Source organism: Gymnoscopelus braueri (genome assembly GCF_963280865.1).
Source record: "Gymnoscopelus braueri genome assembly, chromosome: 24".
Lineage (NCBI taxonomy): Eukaryota > Metazoa > Chordata > Actinopteri > Myctophiformes > Myctophidae > Gymnoscopelus > Gymnoscopelus braueri.
The window spans coordinates 20,481,661-20,504,214 of record NC_137626.1 but is presented as its reverse complement, the minus strand read 5'-3'; the positions used below and the strand labels follow the sequence as shown (position 1 = coordinate 20,504,214).

The 22,554-nt window shown below is 40.8% G+C and overlaps 1 protein-coding gene across 1 annotated transcript in view; it reads right to left on the bottom strand.

Moving 5' to 3' along the window:
- LOC308080861 (gamma-aminobutyric acid receptor subunit beta-3-like) overlaps positions 1-22,554 on the bottom strand; it is a 67,476-nt gene that overhangs the window by 12,619 nt on the left and 32,303 nt on the right. Inside the window, exon 7 of the mRNA XM_080422909.1 lies at positions 4,031-4,183. Coding sequence (XP_080279035.1) covers positions 4,031-4,183 — 153 coding nt within the window. The remainder of the gene's footprint in view (positions 1-4,030; positions 4,184-22,554) is intronic.

The window sequence follows — 22,554 nt, the reverse complement described above, 5'->3', positions numbered from 1 at the left end:
ATGCAACAGCAAGAAGACAAATCCCGTTTAGAGCGCATCTGTGTCATTTTAGATTTCTTTGGGTATTAAAAAATAGCAGATATACAAGCTCATAGCGCGGCACCGAGCCGCACATGAGCTCTGAAAAATCATAAAAATTTGTGCAAATCTTTACAAATGTCTTCTAAAACCCTAACAGATTTTTGAAAAAACTTGTTGTTATATCAGTGGTTCTCAAACTTTATCATTTGAAGGACACCCAAAATTATATTTGGCTGGCGATCCCCATCAAAATATGTTGTTCCAGGGACCCCCAGAAGCAATAAGATTTGAGTTAAAAATGTTCGCTTTAAAAAACATATATTCAAAGATTTGCACAAATATTAAAGATTTTTCTAAAATAGCAGATCTACAAGCTCATAGCTTCACTCGTAGCTTGTAGATCTGCTATCTGCTAAAAGTATAAAATAATAGTTATAGCTCAAATCTAAAATGACACAGATGCGGTTCCAGGATTTAATGGGTTAAGCAAACCAGATCTATGTGTAATGACGTTGACAAGTAAAATCCAGAGATGTCGTGATATAAACAATAATTTCTATGATCATCAATAATGATTATGATTATCAGGCATTATCTCTTCGTGCTGTCAGAAACCTTGAAATTAAATCCACCCTAAGATTAACTGTTGTGCATGATTTTCTGTTGAAAAGAAAAAACAACATCAATCAGTTTAATATAAAATAATAAGTTATGTCAAAAATATTTTTATGCAAACAAATGCATACTGAACTTTCCCTGACATTTCAATACGCTTCGTGCCTCTCTTTTACGGCGCTAGCAGGCCATAAGTGATTTGTTGTGCCCGTGATCTTAGAAATCAATATATAGTATAAACCCCTCTCCAGGTGATAAATAATCGTAATTTATTACACCACCGCTCTGAGCAATCATAAATTCAGTTTCTCTTGGCCTGAGGAATCAATCATTGTCCACATTTATCATCATGTCCTTAGCACTGAATAGTTTGATATGCAACGTGTGACCGTGAGCATGTCGTCTTGCAAACGCACAGTATACAGAAAGGTATTACTTGCGCCAAGACACCAAGGCTGTTGCTCTTTTTTTGAGATTTGCATTTGGACTGAGTTGTCTCCGAGGAAACGAACACTTGTGATTTTGCAATCCTAGTTACCGGAGCCATTTCATCTTGGCTGGAGAGACGGAGCTACTGCTGGTGCGGTGAGATTAACCACATGAACCTAATATTATAGTAGGCGGCGGTGGTGGAAAAAAGTACTCAAATGTTTTACTCAAGTAAAAGTATCAATACAGCAATGTAGGAATACTCTTGTTACAAGTGAAAGTCCAGAATTCAAAATGTACTTCAGTAAAAGTACACAAGTATTGGTATAAAAATGTACTTAAAGTACCAAAAGTAAAAGTAGTCATTATGCAGAATGTCCCATTTCACAAGTTTTCAAATGTATAAAAATCTTTAGAAAATAGCCGATCTACAAGCTCGCGACGCATTGTGAGCTTGTAGATCGGCTATTTTCAAATAGCCAATGGTTAAAAAGGGTTAATGTATCTTTTGTAATGATAATCCAAATCTACAAAGTAACTAGTAAGTAAAGTTTTCAAATAATTGTAGTGGAGTAAAAGTACAATATTTGACTCTGAGATGACTGCTTCAGTAAAGTAAAAGTACCTCAACATTTTACCTAAGTACAGTACTTGAGTACTTGTATTTTACACCACTGGTAGGCGGTCGCCATCCAGCCAAAATAGGTGATCTACATTGCGATGCGATGTGAGCTTGTAGAGCCGCAATTTTTTGATGAAGCTATTTGGTGTTGAGGGGAATAAACTTAGCGGGCCCAGTATGGATCCCAGCGGGACACCACCAGTTAATGAACTATATATAGGGGTTTAGGTGGCTAAGTGAGAGATTATACACCTCAGAGTGCTGGGGACACAATGACATGTTTAATCTCTCTCTTTGGGACTTAGCATGTTGCAAGGCATTAACATGTCACTTAAGGCTGCATTGAATATAAAGAGATCTTAACCCTTTAAGGCCTGAGGCCCATTCTACCAATGTTGTCTACATCCTAACAGTTTTGTGAAACACTTACGTTTCTATATCAGTGGTGCTGGTGCACAAACTTTTTCATGTCAAGGACCCCCAAAATGTATTTGGCCGCCGACCCTCATCTCAGAATATTTTGTTCCAGGGACCCCCAGAAGCAAAGGTTTGAATTTAAAAAATCGCTTTAAAGGAATAAATATATACAAAGATTTGCACAAATTGTCACAATTAAAAAAAAATAGATCTGCAAGCTCATAGTGCGGCTATGAGATTTTTGCATCTTTACTTTTACCTCGGGAACCTTAGCATCGCTATTTTGGGAGCAACCAGTCGTTGAAAAATAGCCGATCTGCAAGGTCACAACTCGATGCAATGCAACACGTTGTGACCCTGTATAGATCGGCTATTTTCGGTGGAGAGATTTGGTGTAGAGGGACTTACTATACTGGCCCTAAAGTCCTGGGGGACCCCAGTCAACTAAGTATATAGGGTTTTAAGGGATTAAGATGCTTCACACAATGGCCCCTGGTACCTTTAAGTACTACAGTATGTGTCCATACATCAAGAAATACATTCCCCGTTTCCCAATATACAATACATAATGGACACTGCTATATGGAAGCAAATACTATTCATTTTGAGTCACCAAAATATATCTAAAATATATATATTTGAAAATATATTTATAGATATATTATCTTCCAAAACAATTTGTAAAACCTATTCAATCCGGGAACGCATCTGTGTCATTTTAGATTTGAGCTATAACCATTATTTTATACTTTGGCCATTCAGAAATAGCAGATATACAAGCTCATAGCTCTATGAGCTTGCAGATCCGCTATTTTTTGAAAGATCTTGAAAATGTGTGCAAATCTTTGAATATATATATTTAAAGCAAACAATTGTAACTCAAATCTTTGCTTCTGGGTGTCCCTGGAACTAAATATGTTGAGATGGGGGTCGGTGGCCAAATACATATCATTTTGGGTGGTCCTTGACATGAGAGAGTTTGAGCGCCACTGATAAAGCAACATACGTTTTTCAGAAACCTGATTTAGAAGACGATTTGTAGATGCGTTCGCGGATTGAATGGGTTAACACATGTTTTAGTTCGTTATTTTTTATTACTGTTATTATACATGTTTTGGCTCAAGTGGGAAGCAAACCTGCTAATGCGATTGCCTTTACTGCTGTGCTGTACCCATCAGTCTGCATGCAGTATGGCAGAGATGAGCCTGTAGCTCACTTTGGTTCTTCTCATGGATTAAAGCTGAATAAAATCTCACAACTGAAAATGTTTGAATGACCAAGTCCTAATGTGTGATTAGGACTTGGTCCTAATCACCCACTAGCGCTGTTTCCCAAACAATTAGCACAATATGTAAAATGATGATGTTTTAGTAATATTGCTCCAGCTGTTCTACATACTGCCAACCAGGTGAAGAAATCAGAGATCGAGGCTTTAACCTTTGCTTTTATGAAACATCCCAGACCATTAGGGTTTTATGGAAGACTCCTCTGAACGTATTGCTATACTGTAGTTTGACCATTTGAAATGCTCTAATCTTAAAATAATGACCGGAAATAGCCGATCAAAAATGCTGCCGATCTACAAGCTCTCAATGCGTCGCAGATCGTCTATTTCCGGTGCGTGCAACATTGCTTCCATAGAAGACTGGCTTTTATGGAATCCAAACGACATGAAATCAGCCGTGGCGACTGAGAACTTCATGGCTCCTCTCCATAGAGTCCTAGAGGTGTCATGGTGTAAACTATGGCCTGCTTGTCATTCCCTCTCTCTGTATAACTTGTTTCTCTCACTGTGTGGAAATGCCCCGAGGAAATGCCCAGAGGAAATGCCCCGAAGGGAAATGCCCCGAAGGGAAATGCCCCTGAGCATCGGGCAGAAAGATGGACAGCTATAACTGACTGACTGCCTAGCGGACTGGGTCGTACCTAGGGCCACTCGGGCCGCAGAGGCGTCGTAGTTGATCCAGAAGGAGACCCAGGAGAGGATGGTGATCAGGATGGATGGCATGTAGGTCTGCAGGATGAAGTAGCCGATATTTCTCTTCAGCTTGAAGCTCAGAGACAGCCGAGGGTAAGCTCCTGTGGGACGAGGGAGAAAGGGAGAGAGAGAGAATAGTCAATGTTGATCCGGAATCCTACAGTGGCTGGAGCGGTATATAATTATAGATGTGGGTGACAAAATAGGATTCAATTTGCCGGGTATAGGGCATGGGGGAGGCAAGCCAACATGCCTCTGCTTTTGATATCCCTTCCTCTGGTCATTTTTTTTTTTTTTACGGCCGGTGGGGATTATGATTTATCCTTTGCTTTTCTGGTCAGACTGAATTAAATACTTAGGCATTTCCTTTTGGGAAATGTAGATATGTTTGATATTCGTGTGTGATAATATCAGAATTTATATTAACCACATGGCATCCCTGTTTTGGGCAAATTACAAACATTGGTAAAAGTTGGTAAAATGAAGAAGTCTAAAGTCAGCGGTTCTCAAACTTTTTCATGTCAAGGACCCCCAAATTGACATGTATTTGGCCGCGGACCCCAACCTAAAAATATGTTGACCCCCAGAAGCAAAGATTTGTATAAAAAATGTTTGCCTTTTAAAACAATAATTAAAAGATTTGCACACAGTTTCAAGATTTTTTCAAAAATAGCAGACCTACAAGCTCATAGCGCGGCACTCGGTGCCGCGCTATGAGCTTGTATATCTGCTATTTTTGAATAGCCAAAGTACAACAACATACGGATAAAGGGGTTAAAATGATTGTGATGCTTTATTAAGTCATTTTGCTGGGGACCCCCTGGTACCCCCTCAAGGACCCCTGGGGGTCCCCGGACCCCACTTTGAGAACCAATGGTCTAAGTAAGAAAATGCCCACCCTTGTTTTTTGTTGTTGTTTTTTTCGAACACTGGATATGGGAGTAGGGTGAGCAGATTTTAAAGATCTACACATCTGTCAGGAGCTTGGGAAGGGGAGGCCGAGGAACGAGCCCGGAGCTCCTGCTTTAGAAAGGAGGTGAAAAACAAGCAATGAAACCCTCACACAGCGTTTGTTACGGAGAATCCCCCTTATTTGGGCATCTCCTTCATTTGTTCAGTAAGAAATCAGAGATATCGATACTTAACACTTTGACCCGAAGACCCTATTACCACGACGAAGATAGGAACACTTTGTCACAAAGTGACCCTATTACCTCGACTGACTCAATTCTGTGCCGCTGATTACTCAGGCACCCATTAAACTACCTCTAAGACGTTAATTGAACTCCTTAAAGAAGACACGAGAATAATAGACCCTGACCAGCGATACTTGGGAATGTTTGCTACCAGTGCTAATAACATATTAGTCCTCCCGCAACAGCTGATTGAATAATAATAAACGATACAGTGGTGGAAAAAGTACTCAAATGTTTTACTTAAGTAAAAGTATCAATACTGAAATGTAGAAGTACAAGTAAAAGTCCGGAATTAAACATTTACTTGAGTAAAAGTATAAAAGTATTGGCATCAAAATATACTTAAAGTACCAAAAGTAAAAGGACTCATTGTGCAGAATGTCCCATTTCAAGTTTTCAAATGTATAACAATCTTTGGAAAATAGCAGATCTCCAAGCTCACAATGCGTCGCATTCATAGACTGTATAAAATGAATGGACAGCGTTACGCCCCTATAGACTCTACAGACCGTAAATGAAGCCATTATTGGTTGGGTAGCTTGTCAATCAAAAGCGGGGGCGGGGAATGAATGCTATTGGTTGTGTAGCTTGTCAATCAAATCATCCCGCCCCTCCCAGAGCATAACCTACTTTATCGTCAATTTTTAAATAGTTTACCAAAACGTATATCATGATGATTGAAAGGAGACTTTAAACTAGCGACTGTCTGGAAGCATATAGTATTTATGACAATTTGTATTAAGGTAAGAAAATCTAGTCTAAAGTTTGTCAAAAACCCATCCGCTTGCGTTAAAATAAATTATTTCTGAAACCCGCAAGGGTAAAACAGCGAAACTACAGGCCATTCATATGAACTATCTCTTCCGTATTGGCGTCAATGTAAAAATCTCAGGCTGGCCCCTTGGTCGCATTGCGACGCATTGTGAGCTTGTAGATCGGCTATTTTCTAATGGCCGAAATGTACAGTATAGGGCTGAAGTGGTTAATGTATGTTTTGTAATAATACTCAAAATCTACAAAGTAACTAGTAACTAAAGTTTTCAAATAATTGTAGTTGAGTAAAAGTACAATATTTGCCTCTGAGATGTAGTGTAGTATAAGTAATTGTACTTAAGTACAGTACTTTAGTAAATGTACTTAGTTAATGTACTTTACACCACTGCGATACAAACGATACAATACAAATGACATGAGACAAAATAAATGATTTTGGGGGAAATTTTGAAATTTTAAATTGTTTTCAAAAAGTGAAATTAGCCAATCTACAAGCTCACATAGGGTTTAAGTGATCGATTTAGAATTACCCCCCCCCCCCCCCCCCCAAAAAAAGCATTTCTGTCAATTCGCAGATATATAAACTTAAAAACGTGCTTCTCGACCATTCGATTAATCAAAAAAGTAAGTAGTGTGCGTTGTTTTCACGCCTTGCGACTATCAAAATGTTGCGTTACAAAGGCCTTGAACAGGAGCGAAGAGGGAGCAAGCAGGGACATCTTGTGTTTTCTTTCAGTTTCCATGACTACGCCAGCAGCATGGGTCGGATTTATTACCATGGTAACAAGTATCCCCTCACGTGCACACACATTTGCCCCGCACGCACGCCACACACGCAACTCAAGCTCACAATTACACACGCACACGCACACGCACACGCACGCACACACACACACACACACACACACACACACACACACACACGCACACACACAACGCACACACAACGCACCCATACCCATAAAAACCCTATTTCATGATGATTTGACACGATACGTAAGTGAATGTACATCACCCCATTTTTTTATGATGACAGATCAATTTCTGTGACCTATCCCACCCATCCATCCACCTACATGGCTCACTCAATGGGTTTGAGCATTAATGGCGTGTATAAATGCATGTAAAAAAAAACATCATTCGATAAGCATGGTATTTAGCATTATAGTCCTTGCGGTAATCTGCTATGAGGAAGCATTGTGCGATTACTACCGTGAGCTGGCAGGAGAAATTCTCCCTGCATTTGTGTGAGTGTGTGTGAGTGTGTGTACAGTACGTGTGATCTGTTATAAGAAAAGGGCACGGCGTGATTTATCCTGTATCTCCCAGTGTACGTGTCTGTATGGATTGAATGTATGGCTCATTACTCGTTCTATCCCTGGCTATTTATCATGTTCCTTTTTGTACTGGGGGATAAGTGGAGGCCATCGCGCCGATATTTCCAGTCCGTGGGCGGTAAGTGGGTGTTTTTGTGTTTCAGCCAAGGCTGCTTGTGGCGAGCGCCGGTCCAAATTGACTCGGCATTAGCATGCGTAGATGGATAGATAAGACAGTACCCCCCCTTTGGAAGAACAAAAAAAAAAGGCTTGTCATGGCGGTGGCTCAGTAGGGGGTGGAGGAGCAGCCGCTTGGCGATCGGAAGGTTGCCGGTTCGATCCCCGGCTCTCACTGCGTTAGTGTCCTTGTCCTTACAAGACACTGAACCCTTAATCCATTTAGACCTGATTCTACATACATTCTCAAACTTTTTCATGTCAAGGACCTCCACAATTATATGTATTTGGCCGTGGACCCCCCATCTCAAAATATTTTGTTCCAGGGACCCCCAGAAGCAAAGATTTGAGTTAAGAATGTTCGCTTTAACCCATACCCTAGGTGGGGTTGGCGAAAGGGCCTTTCTGTGTGGAGTTTGCATGTTCTCCCCGTGTCTCCTAGGGTAGTTAATACCCTCACAAAAACATGCAGTGATCCTGGTCACTATACTGCCTCCCCCTGGTCAGCCAGGGCGCCTGATGGAGGGGAAAGGAAATGGTTGGAATAACGTGTTCCTTCCACGCGCTACGTCTAACCAGGGAACCTCCCCCCTGTCGGGTGATAAGAAGCGGCCTGCTTGCTCCTCATGCATTGAAGGAGGCATGAGCTTCAGCTTGGGCTCTCCCTAGGCTGGCAGAGGGTAGAGAGTAGCGCCCAGGATTACATAGGCAATTGGCACTGGGTGAAAAAATATGGGTTACAAAAATCGTGAAAAAAAAAAAAAAAAAAAAATAAGAATGTTCGCTTTAAAAATATATATATATATTCAAATATTTGCACAAATTTTCAAGATTTTTCAAAAATAGCAGATTGAGAAGCTCATAGCACGGCATGAAGTGACGCACTATGAGCTTGTATATCTGCTATTTTTGAATAGCCAAAGTATAAAACATGGCTAAAATTTTAAATGGCACAGATGCTTTCCCGGATTGAATGGCTTAATCGTTCCCGATGAGCAGGCTGCTGCCTTTTGCATGGTTTCCTCCACCGTTGGTGTGTGCGGATGTGTGTGTGAATGGCTGAATGTAAAATGCTAATTGCAAAGCGTATTTGGAGAGAGGCGCGATATGAAAGCACCATTTATGTTTGCAGGGGGAAATTCCCAGCATCTTGTTTATTATGTTTCTGCAAGCAGTGACACAAAAACCTACACACACACGCACACACACACACACACACACACACACACACACACACACACACACACACACACACACACACACACACACACACACACACACACACACACACACACACACACACACACACAAATGCAGATTCAACAAACCGTGTTTGTCGCCGAGAAAACCAACACGAGGTTGGATAAAAAGAAACAACAAACGGAGCTGCCTGGGATTCTTGACATAGAACAATGTATTATTTAAGCGATTAAGCGCTATTTCAAAAACCGCGGAAATAGCCCTTAGTCTGTATAAGCTCACAACATGCACGCCATGCGACACATTTTGAAGCTTGTAGCACGTCGAGAACCAGGTCCTGTCACAGCTGCTGCTGAGACATAATCAGACAATAAATTCAAACAAACAAAAAACGAATCATACTTTGGAAGCCCTTCTAGGCCCCCCTCCCGCCTACCCAAAAAAAAAAAAAAAAAAAGAAATGAAAACATGGATTGAGACGCACTTGCAGCATGCAGTGTTTGTCCACAGTGTAAGTGTAAAGTGTGAAAAACGGCCCTGCATAGACTCTTTTCACACTCTCAGAGTTAACCCATTCAATCCGGCAACACATCTGTGTCACTTTAAGATTCCTTTGGCTATTCACTGAGTGCCGCGCTATGAGCTTGTACTGTAGATCTGCTATTTTTTGAAAAATCTTGAAAATGTGTGCAAATCTTTGAATATATATATTTTTAAACTCAAATATTTGCTCCTGGGGGATTCGAATATCTTCTAAATCCTAACAGTTTTTTCTTTAAAAAAAAAAAACGTATGTCGCTATAATATCAGTGGTTCTCAAACTTTTTCATGTCAAGGACCCCCAAAATTATATGTATTTGGTTGGGGACCCCCATCTCAAAATATGTTGTTCCAGGGACCGCCAGAAGCAAAGATTTGAGTTACAAATGCTCGCTTTAGAATACATTGAAAGATTTGCACAAATTGTCAAGATTTTTTAAAAATAGCAGATCTACAAGCTCATAAAGGAAATCTTAAAATGACAAAGGTCTTAAAGGGTTAAATTAACAACGAGGATTTGACGGTGCGCGTGTGCTCAGAGGAGAATAATTGATGCTGTGGGTCTCATTGCACATGAATATATGATGCCCTGAATCCTACGTTGTTTTTCTGCTGGAGCGCCGGAAGAAACAGCACGGTAATTGGCACCGCACCATCCCTCGCTCTACCCCGAGAACTAAGATGGAGAGAGGGGCAGAGAGAGAGAGAGAGAGAGAGAGAGGGGGGGGAGACAGAGGAGGGTGGGAAAAAGAGTGAGAGGAGAAACCAGGAGGAGGACGAGAAATAAAGGGATGTAAGAAACGAGGACAAAGTGGTTTGAACGAGACGGGAAAAGGATAGAGGGAGAATATAGATGGGAGAAAAGATCAGACGAGGGAAGAGAAAGAGGGGATAAACTGAAGAGAGAAGAAGAGATGGGGAGGGAGGTGGGAGGGATGGAATGGAGAGAACGGCAGATTAGAGAGGCAGAAAGACGGACAGGAAAGACGGAGAGAAGGATACAGTGAAGGAAAGAGCAAGAATGAGAGAGAGCAGTCTGTAGTTGTTCATTCGAAAATAGCTGATCTACAAATTGACACATTTTGAAAACTTTAAAATGGGACATTCTGTATAAATACTTAGTACTTTCACTTTTGGTGTTTTAAGTATGCTTTGACGCCAATACTTTAGTACTTTTACTCAAGTAAAATGTTGAAATTATAGGCATTTTACTGGTAACAGAGTGTTTCTACATTGTGGTATTGCTTTTGCTACTTCTACTGAAGTGAAAAATCAGAGTGCTTCTTCCTCCAGTGAGAGGGAGAGAGAAAGAGCGAGAGTGAGAGAGAGAGATACAGAGAGAGTGAGAGTGAGAGAGAGATTAAAGGCAGTGGCATGTGTAATGGAGGAGACCTGGTCATTAGACAGCCCTGCGGGGAGCCTTTGATGTGCTCCACACTTCCTGCCAGGCGCGCCGCAGCAGACCACTGGACACTAAACTTTAATGGCCGCCACCCACGGGGGACGTGCTGTTGCTCGCAAACAAGCGCGCTGCTGCGCGCTCGCCCGAGCGTGTCCGTCCGGTACCGCGATGCAGATACGAGGGCACGCAACTATGTATCGTCGTCGCTGTCGGGGGCAGAAACCTCGTATCTCCTTTTTATGTTATTTCGCAAATTAAAGCCCTACTTTTTCATACTACAGTGTCACACAAAAGTAGCAAAAAATAGCCGATCTGCAAGCTCACAACACGTCACTATGCTAGCTATTTTAGCTTCTTTTAGATTCTTTCTTTAAAGTGAAAGTGTTTAAATCAGGACCACAATGGAAACCAGCCTTCCGTGCTTATAACTGTACCTCTGTACCTTTTGCAAACTGTTAAAGTAAAGTATTCAATCAATCAAGCAATGTGCCTGTGGGTTTTATGACTATAGTTTGAGATTAAATAATAACTACATTGGATCAATTGGAGCTGAGGTTCCTTTTCCCATTTCCTGAAAAGTAGCGGTTTTGGACACACAAAGGTTTCCACCTGGCATGGCGGCGATATAGTGCATGCAAAAGTGAGCACACGCTCATGTACTGTATGAGTGCACGTGCGCACACACACACACACACACACACACACACACACACACACACACACACACACACACACACACACACACACACACACACACACACACACACAAAAGGGGAAATGGGGCGTAAAGCAAAGGATGCAGCAGTAAACACTGTTATACGGGGGTGTAGTTATTGGTGTTTCCTCTGAAGACAGTTGCGCGTTTCACGGCTTTTCTTTGGCCTCTGTTGCTCTTGAAATTACTAGAGCGGTGCATAGAGGCTGTGACTGTAATGGTCTCTGCTGGCCATGTTATTATGGTGCCTGTTAGGGGTCGTCTATAACTGCGGGCTCTGTGCGATGATGTGGAAAGTCCATCTGCAGAACGCTATTTGTCTTTTTTTGCAAGAGGAAAGTAAACATTCCTGACTACATACGGATATTTAAAATTACAGGCTCTTATATAATGCCACCACAATGAAAACAAGACTAGGACTCTAAAAGTCCTGTGCTTCACCATAACACCCATGTTTTGGCCTAAGGTTGGCGCCAGTGAAAATGTCTTAGGGACTCTCAGTAGGTTAGGGTTCATCCTCCAGGGAACATGATGTATTCAGCAAGTTTTATGGCAATTTGCCTCATCGATTTTGAGATATCTAGTCTGCATTAGAACATTTGGCCTACGGGTGACACTAGACGAATGGCCAAGGGGTCACCAGAATCAGTAGGGACTAGGGAGCATGACGGTACAATTTTAATGCAGAAATAAAATCGGGTTCGGGAGGGGTCCCCGACCCGATTTTATTTCGGCACTAAAAGTGAAGTGTGCGTCGGCCTTCAGTGGCCTAATGTGGAAAAGAGGCCCAGATAACAGCACTACCGCGGGAAGACCTTTTAGGTTAAGGGTGCGGTATGCGCGTGCGTGAGCGCGCACGAAAAATTTTCGCGGTTTTGGTCGGGTTTTGGTTTTTTTTTGTCACCTAAATTCGGTTTATTCGGTTCACCTAAATTTGGTACCTGGTGGGAGGGGGGGCGGCCGCACCCCCCGCACCCATGCTTATGGAATTAGGGAGATCAATGCAGCTACGCTGGTCCATAACACATATGTATGAAGTGGGATTAGTAACAGGGTGGTTATATCCCCTCTCACTCACCCTTCATTACCCCTGAACATACGTTCCATGTAATTAATTACGTGCCATGTTATATACAGTATACAGCATATTATTATTTTTTATTATATCAGCCTGCTTTACAGTCTATTGGCCTTGGTGATGATCTCCTTTAAAGGGAGTGCAGGAATCTATAAATAACTCTTGATTGACGTGTTCCAGTACAGCCGTTAATGACTGCAATCTTGGCGCGAGGTGATAACATCATGTGTGCCTCTCTCTCATCTTGACGTTTATTGACCATTGCTGCTTCAGCTGTGGTCAATAAACTGCCATTACAGGCTTTGGGGGAATATGTAGTTATTCTATCACGTCTATCCCTTAAAAATTAAAGATATAATGAGTAATTGACCCCAGCTGAAACACTGTCAATCAGCTATATTGTCTTTGTTTGGGAAAGGAAGGCCTTTCGGTTAGTCCCGCAGGAGAAATTCTGTTTCTGCTTCACCCAGCTGATGGCTATATGGGGGGGGGGGGGGTAGGTGTTAGGCGAACTGGAGACCTTCTACGGTCTCTATAACCACTGTTGAATCACTACGGCCACCCTAGTGTCGCACAATCCATAACACTGCTGGATAAACACTATCCAATCAAGACGGTAGATTGTCATTCCCACATTCCCACACAAGTTCTATGGTGTTTGTATGGTGTCTGTGTTCCCACATTAGATGACTATTATGGGTTCAGGCAGACCCCCCCCCACCCCCCACAGGATATATACGAAAATCCTAAGGAGCCTAACAGTACGTTTGGGCGACATTTATTTTAAAGACATCTATCTTTTGGACATCGTCCAAAAGATAAAGAAAATCCATCTTTCATCGCCCCCCCGCCCACTTCGCCCTATCGCCAGTAGTTGCCGGCTCTCATAGACATATAATGCACTTCCGGAAAATACTATCTTGAATCGCCCGCTGTTAAAACGCACCGTAAGGAGTTAAGGCTGAACGGAACATCAAGGACACTCACCATCCCCAGCCACAACCTATTCATGCTGCTGCGGCCACGGCCAGGCAAGTGATACCTAGTATGTAGGCCTACCAAAAGCCATTCCACCAGACTATGGAGCAGGAGCAGTTCCCACCTGTCTACCACCAGGCTGTTGAACAAGTGCTGAGCACCCTGTCACCATGTCAGTGTGGACGACAGGCACAGTCGCACAGTCATTATCACTTTATGTATATGACTATGATTATACGCTATGCTAATGCACTCTGACTGACTGGCACCATCACCTGCAAAAGAGACTGTGCTTCTATATCTGGTGCTATTCATATCTACTGCAAATTGTTCTCTACTTGCATTTCTGTCTCGTTTTATTACTATTCTGTCCATGCACTGTATGTAAATTTGACATTGTGCCTTCTTGCCTATTCTTTACCCTTACACTGTAACTCTTTTCTGAAAACTGGAAAAAACGCTGGGAGCTTGTACCGAAAAGGAATTTCACCCACTCTTACCCCCGTAAACTTTCAAAGTGACAATACATTTTAAGTTGGAAGTCATGCTTGCAGGGGATGTGTCTAAAAGCACACGAGACTTAAGGCAACAAAGCTCGAGACTAACAAGTCCTGTCGTCGATAAAATATGTATTTGGGACGAATAGAAACCCTCCTTGGGATGAAGTCGAGACAAAAGAGGATTGTTGATTCAATTTTTAATACTGCTACGGTAGATGGAAGACGTCAACTGAGCCGACTATCAGTGTGCATATCACTGTCACTGGCAAACAGTGTGCGTCTGAGTGTTAGCCATGGCTCACTGGCATCTTGTCTGTGTAGCCCCAGGAAATGCCAACGTCAAAGTTGAAAGAAACTTAAACCACTTAAAACCCTTCACTTGATTGACCCTCAGGGCTCTTATACTAGTGACTCTTCAGTTTTTGCTCTAAACTAAATATCTTCGCTGAAATAGCTGATCTACAAGCTCACAATGCATCGTGACGCCTGGTTGTGATGTTGCCTCTCTACCCGAACAATGTGAGCTGGTAGTTCGGCACCACGGCCAGCTCTACCATACCAAATTATGATCTGGTTCTATAGCACCAAGGCCGGTGCCACAGGGTTCCCTTTAGTAGAGTGGGAAGAAGGGGGTATCATGCACCCCCCCGAAATATACTTATAATCAGTTATTCTCGATTGGAAAACACGTGTACAAAATGATGAGCTATGTTAAAAGTTGTTAAAATGTCCCATATACCATTTATATGCAAATTGGTGCCGCCATTATAGAAACATATATTTTCACTATAAATCAGCCAATATTGCACCTAACTGAAGAAATAAGGTGTCTAGACCTATGTTTTGAGGGTCAAGGATCACAATGAAGCTATTCTTAAAGTGATCACATGTACCTGTGGCATGCTGGTATGCAAAAATTTCAATATCATCAAATCTTTACCAATTATTATTATGCCAACTTTTTTAGCCATCTGCAAAATAATTGCTCACCAATAGCTTTCTTCACCAATGTGTTCAACCTCTCAAGACGGCCAGGACACCATGACCCAGGACCCATTCAAATTGCATTATAAAACAAAATGTGACAGAGGGTTAAGGTGTCTTCTAACACCTCTCGATTACTTCCAACCGAACTCCTCTGAGAGCCAATCAAAGTTGAGAATTACTTCCAACCCAACTTTTGCGGTCCGTCTTTCAGCAGCGGGTCTGAAAGAGGGCTCAACTCGGCGGGCAGCTGCCCGCGTTGCCCAGCGCTGACGCTTCTGCTCTGGGAAACTTCGTGGGAGCCAATCAAAGTTGAGAAGACCTGGTGTGAAAAACTGGAAAAATATAAATTGGCCAATATGAGCTTGTGGGACGTCTAACTAGGGGGTGCTGAATCCATTACATACCTGCAAGGACACCTACCTACTTCATAATTGGTGTGGGGAACAAGAAACGGATAATCAGTATGCACTTGGTAAGGGGATGGCTGCACCATGGTAATAGATGCATTGCTGTTGTTTCTGTGGTTCTGATCACAAACATGGACACAGACTCTTAGATTACCTTTCAAAGTTAATGCCAAATTATACCCATTTCCATTTGACTTTATAGGAACCTCAATAATCTAAATATACCACTCAACAAAAAATGACAAGTGAAAATTATGGCCACCACAATTTGATGGATAGGCCCCCTGAAGCATGGCCAATTATCTGGCCAGGGAGTCATTCTTAATAAAAACTAATGGTTGGAATGGATTCCATTCCACCCCCGCAAAACCCTATAGTTAGACGTCCCACAAGCTCATATTGGCCAATTTATATTTGTCAATGTTTTCACATCATGTCTTCTCAACTTTGATTGGCTCCCACAAAGTTTCCCTGAGAAGAAGCATCAGCACAGGCAACGCGGGTAGCTGGCCGCCCAGTTGAGCCCTTTGCCCGCTGCTGAAAGACGGACCGAAAAAAGTTGGATTGGAAGTAATTCTCAACTTTGATTGGCTCCCACGAAGTTTCCCAGAGGAAGTTCGGTTGGAAGTAATTGAGAGGTGTTAGAAGACACCTTTATGAACACATTGGTGAAGAAAGCTGTTATTTTGCAGATGGATAAAAAAAGTAGGCATGATAATAATTGGTAAAAATGGGATTATGACGCTTGGGTGGCGCAGTGGTAAAGAAGTCCCTGCCTACCACCATGGAGGTTGTGGGTTCGAATCCACCGTGGTGCATCCGGCTTTGTCTGGCGTCTATGTGAACACAATTGGCCCGTGTTCGGGGGAGGGAAGCCGGCCGGGGAGGGTGATATTGGTCATTGCACGTACTCCTACGGGCTGGGGCGGCACCTGTCAGCAGGGAGTGGCCTAAAGTCCTCCTGGTGGGGGCTCCTCACTGGCAGGTGAGTCAGTAACATACAACAGCAGTGACAACACAGAATGCCGGCACCAATTTGCATATAAATGGTATATGGGCCTTTCGACAACTTTTAAACATTGCTCATCATTTTGTAAAAAACAAATCCCGATCTAGAATAACTGAAGTATAAGTATATTTCTGGGGGGCACATGATACCCCCTTCTTCCCACTCTACTAGGTACCTTTTTCACAAACACAGCCAACATCCCTCGCTTCAACTTTTTTTTCTCACCGTTGGCAGACAATCCTATTTTCAGCTTCACTTTATTTTGCCACGTCACAAGTTTACAGGTGTAAAAGAGAGGGTGAAATTATATTATTATTATAAATTATATATTTATCGCAAGCTCCCCACGAATTTCAGCTACCTTTCCAATCAAATAAGAATAAAGTAAAAATATAAAAAAAAATATATATAAAATGTAGATAAAGTGTGTAGTAGAGACAGAATCTCTTTGGTCTCTACACAGTCATATACATAAAGTACCAATGTAACGGGAGCATACAGACAATCCTGTTTTTTCAGTTCTCAGAAACCGACTTCCCACTCGCCATATGGGACACACACGCAGAGTTCGAGGCCATTCGTGGACGGTGCCCGAGTTATACCCGGGACAGACGGGGCAGACAAATAGACACACGTTTTCGTGAATTCATAGATAGATATGCTGCCTGGAGAATGACACTTCTCATGACCCTGAAGGGTTTTTACGGCATTCTCCTTCATAAATATGGAGAATTTGAAAAACTATTTGCAAGTGAAATCACTTGCAAATAGTTTCTAATAGTTTGTCTTCTTCATTGATTGATATGTGAAATAAACAAACAACAAACTTGAGTTTAGCATACAATTTGAATATACTAGCGTAATATATAGCGTTCTCAATAAATGAGAATTTGCATCCTTTATTCTTCAGTGCCGCTTTTTCCACTTCGGTGGTATTTGATTTAAATGTGAATATACTGTATATCTGATTACAGATCTAATGATTTGAAAGGTTCCAAAAACATTATTTTCTATAACGAATTCAAAATCTTAAAGGACATAAAAAATATGTCCTTGAAGATGAAAGTTTTGGCTCCATTAGCATATTATGCCAACATCTAAACAAAATAAAATACAGTAATAATACATAAAAATAAATTTAAAAAAAGCACTGTATTTGTATTTGTAAGATACCGCCAGAGGACCAGTGTTGGAAAAGTTACTAAAACATAGTAATATGTTACTTATTACATATTACTTGTTTAAAAAGTAATGTAGTTACTTTACTTATTACTCCCTGCCAAAAGTAATTAGTTACATATTACTTTAAGTTACTTTTTCTTTCTCGCCCCCAATAATTGCATCCTTTCTCCCCAAAAGTCTGACTTTGCATTTTCAACATTAGCAGTTGTTTTTTTTCTCTTTTCTGCAGCCTACATTGTAAAATCCTCATTGTTGATTTAACTCTGAAAAGTGTTCTGTACACATGACAGGTCCATTTGGTTCCATTTGTACACTCATTTTAATTATATTAACACTAAGACTTTTACTGTGTATGAATTCATAACTTACAGACTAAATGAAATCCATTTGACTATGAATTGAATACTAAGGACCTCAATGGAAACAAGACCGCAAGGACTTTTTTGGAAGTATTTTAAATGTATTTAATTTTTTGCCTAATAAAATATTCAAATTCAAACACCTGGGCTCAAACAGATAGTGACTCATCATGAGACACAATCTTTGAACAACTTCTGTTGTTTATTAAAGCTCCAAACAGTGCTAGGCCAATAAGGCTACATGTGCCAGTGCATTTCAATTCCAAAAATGTAGAAAAACTAACATTTCTATATGACTGACTGGCCATCAAAACTGAAAGCATCAAGAGGACTCAGTCAGGAGCTCAGGACACAAAACACATTCAAACTGAAAATAATCAAATCAAAAGTGTGTGCATACAGCAGCAACCAGTTAAATACAAAAATAAAAAGGCTCCCATAGCAACACATATCATCGTGGGTTTCTGACAGAATGTAGGAGCAAATGCAAGTTAAAAAAAAATCAATCATTCTGTATGACTGCTGAAAATTTCAAAGAAAGTCAAAAGTGTGCTAACAGCCTACAGCTAGGCCTATGTACTAGGCCTACAGTTAAGTGGGCATTGGACAATATGTTGTCAGCTGATAATTCACACATAGACAAGTGCGCAACGTTTCCGTATCCGCTCTAGACCGGATCAGCAAGCAGCCTGCATAGCAACTCGATCCCAACCAGTCTACCATTATATCAATGGACCAAAAACAACACAGGATCAAATAAACACACTCAAACCCAGAGTACCACCAAGGCTCGTGAAAAAAAAGTAATAAATTACTTTTTGAAAAAAAGTAAAGGTAATATTATTACTCAAAACATGAAAGTAATTAGTTACGTTACTAGTTACTGGGAAAAATTAATAATATTACTTTAAAGGAGCTACACCATGAATTTAAAAAATATATTTGATATTTAATATCATATGGTGTATGTCCCTCAAACCTTTTTCAAAAGGTTTGAGCCTAAATCATCACTCAGATATACTCATCCCAAGTCAATTGTCTCTGGCTTATACAGCACTTTCAGCTGCAATACCAAAACGTCCTCTTGGGCAGGGGGGGGCTACTGAGCAATTCTGTTAATACAAAATTCTGTTAATAAAAAAAAATATATTAAAAAAAAAAAAAGAAATGGAAAAATTCTGCATAAAAAGAAGCATCTAAGAAAAATACAAAATCGGAAAAAAAACACTTTGAACATTTTTGAACAATTCCACCAAGTGTTTGAGGTGCCTGTTTCACCCACTTCCGGGGGGCGGAGCCAAAATCCGAGCCCGAAGTATTTGTTCGTAGACCCCCACTTAGGGGGGGTAGAAAAAGTTTCGGAGCGATTCGGGCACTTTTCATTTAACATTGGGTTTGCCATCAAAAATGTTTATGACCTCATAAACATTGCCATTCTGAGATCGCCTGTTCAGACACGCCCATTCTGGAAATCCATGAAATGAGAAGGAATGACTGAATTTTAAAAAAAAATTTTTTTGGGGTACAAGAGACACTGGGGACCCCAAAAAATACAAAAAACCAAGAAAAAAGTGATTTTCATGGTGTAGACTCTTTAAGTTATATATTACTTTAGTTACTTTCCAACACTGCAGAGGACTGAACCATGCGTCCCAATCGTATTCAGTTCTATAGATTATGGTCTCAAAAGCTGTCCCAAAAAAAAATATTGTTCTTGGCATATTATACGAATATATTTTGCTTTCTAAATCACAGCAGTGATGCAAGATTCGGTATGAAATGTCGAGTCATTTTAGAGTGCCAAGTGCCGTTTTGCGAGGGGCACTTCAAAGGCAGCACAGTTTCCCTCCTCTACCCAATTAGAGGCACTGACAAACACTCTGCTGTCGGGCAGAAACCTTGTATCTCCATTTTCCATGTTTTTTTCGTAAAATAATACCCTACTTCGTCATACCACAGTGTCCCACAAAAGTAGCGAAAGTAGCCGATCGACAAGCTCACACGCTTGTAGATCGGCTACAAGCTCTCATTCCATTTTTGGATTTGAATCCTGAAAAGTAACAGTTTTTGGACATAGTACGAGGTTTTCTGCCCGACAGGCCATGTGGATTTCACATTTAAAGCTTTTGGCACAGACCTGCTTGCAGCAAAACATTGATTTACGCAATTATAAAGACCCCAAAAAAATGAGGTCTGAAAACATCAGCCTCTTCGAGTCTGAACAGGACCATACTGGGGACAAACATGTTTGTCTCCATACTGGGGACAAACATGTTTGTCTCCATACTGGGGACAAACATGTTTGTCTCCATACTGGGGACAAACATGTTTGTCTCCACTCTCCATACTGGGGACAAACATGTTTGTCTCCATACTGGGGACAAACATGTCCCAGTAAAATGAGGGAGGAGCCACAGGGTGTTCTCATTTCCGGAAGTGTTCACAGCACTGTACACACGCGTGACTCACACGTGCATAAGCACAATCGTCCATAACCTTTTTTATTAGGAGAAAACCTATTGAAATAGTGAAAATAGACGATCTACAAGCTCGCGACGGGTTGTGAGCTTGTAGAACTGCTTATTTTCACTACTTTTTGAGCGACACGCTTGTATGATGAAGTAGAGCGTTCATTTATAATAAAAGAAAAAAACTGAAAAAGTTTAAATATGGAGATATGAGGTTTCTGCACGACAGCAATGATACGAGCAGTATAATATAACTCATTCACCTTTTAATTAAAATTACAGTGGTGTCCACACTGCTGCTATATATTTCACATACTGTACTGTATGCTTCAAAACCAACGCCATACATTTTCACAAATACTGTATGTTCGTTCGATATACCCCCCCCCCAAAAAAAACAAATACAAATAACATACTGTATGTACAATAAATCTGTGTACATTTTGAGAAAATGGAGAGATGCATGAACAACTGTTTGCCATGCAAGTTAAAGGACCATACCGGGGTCAATACGGTACATGTCAGTGTATGTTCATATCTTCGGCTATAAATAAACATAGTTAATTTTCCTGTTAATGGCTTTATTTTTAGATTGTACATTTGTTTAGATTTTCAGTACAATCAATTTGTGTTTCGCCTTCTTCCATTTAATCATACATTGCTCAGAATCCGATTAACATTATGGTAATTAATACTTAATTAACATTACTGTGAATCATCCACAGTCACTAAAACATCACAGAATGTACCGGTGTCACAGTCACACACTTTTGTCTCATTGATTGTAGTGTCTAGGTCTTGTATTTCTACACATTTTGTTCCCTATGTCTAGTTTTCTTGGCTCTATGTTTTTGTTTGCCACAGCTGTATCTCATTTGTAATCAACCCTCATGTGTATATCAGTCTTGTTCCCCAATCAGTCCGTGTTGAGTCACTGTCTTGTGTCACAAGTTTCAGTTTGTCTGAGATGTTCTTGTCTTTGTTCACCTGTGTCTGTATTTAAAAGCCAGTCTAGGGTTTTGATCCACTACCTGCCTTGCTGTCCAGCATGGGTTCTTCTCACCACATCAGCACGTGAAAACCTGAACATTGGCTAAACCTCATTGCGTGGTCAACAAGTTATGGATGTTTGAATTTCCTTCCGTAAATCAATCTTTTCTCCTGGGACTATTTTTGGGCTAGACCTTCAAATCAATCCATGCTTTAAAAATGCATCAATAACATACGTCGTTCTACCCTGTTCCACACTAAAGTAAAAGGCTCCAATCATCCAAGCAATGGTGTAAAAAGTACTATCATCTTTTACTTAAGTAAAAGTATCAATACTGCAGTGTAAAAATAATCTGTTACAAGTAAAAGTCTGGTAATACAAATTTACTTGAGTAAAAGTACAAAAGTATTGGCATCAAAATGTACTTAAAGTACCAAAAGTAAAGTACTCATTGTGCAGAATGTGCCATTTCGCGAGTTCATAATGTATACAAATCTTTTGAAAATAGCAAATCTACAAGCTCACAATTGTGAGCTTGTAGATCGGCTATTTTCAAATGGCCAAAATATATATACCTGAAGGAGTTAATGTATGTTTTGTGATAATACTCTAAATCTGCAAAGTAACTAGTAACTAAAGCTGTCAAGTAATTGTAGTGGAGTAAAAGTACAATATTTGCCTCTGAGAGGTAGTGGAGTAGAAATGGGAAATACTCCAGTAAAGTAAAAATTCCTCAAAAGTGTACTTACAGTAAGTACAGTACTTGAGTAAATGTACTTAGTTACTTTACACCACTGCATCCGAGTTGCTCCAGTGCCTTCTTTATTCAACATCAATAACATAGCTTTGACAAAACAAAATAAAGATGCCATGAAGTTCACGGTGTTGAATTACGATGTCAAGCCAGTTTCAAGGCTCTGCAGGACGATTTTCACAACCGCGCTGAAATGAGTGGAATCTAATAGGCTTCCTTTGAAAAGCTAACAAACCATGGCATGTTTTGGAAAACAGTTGGCAGTAATGTCATGAATACTGTGTGAGTCATGGTCAGTGGGGTAAACGAGCCAGAGCAACAGTATGGTCCTGCCACAACACGAGCCCTAGGGTCCCTATTAATAGGCAAACAAACACACGGCAAAAATAGACCAACCGGAGAGATTTGGTGTAGAGGGGAAAAGGAGGGGGGGCCAAGG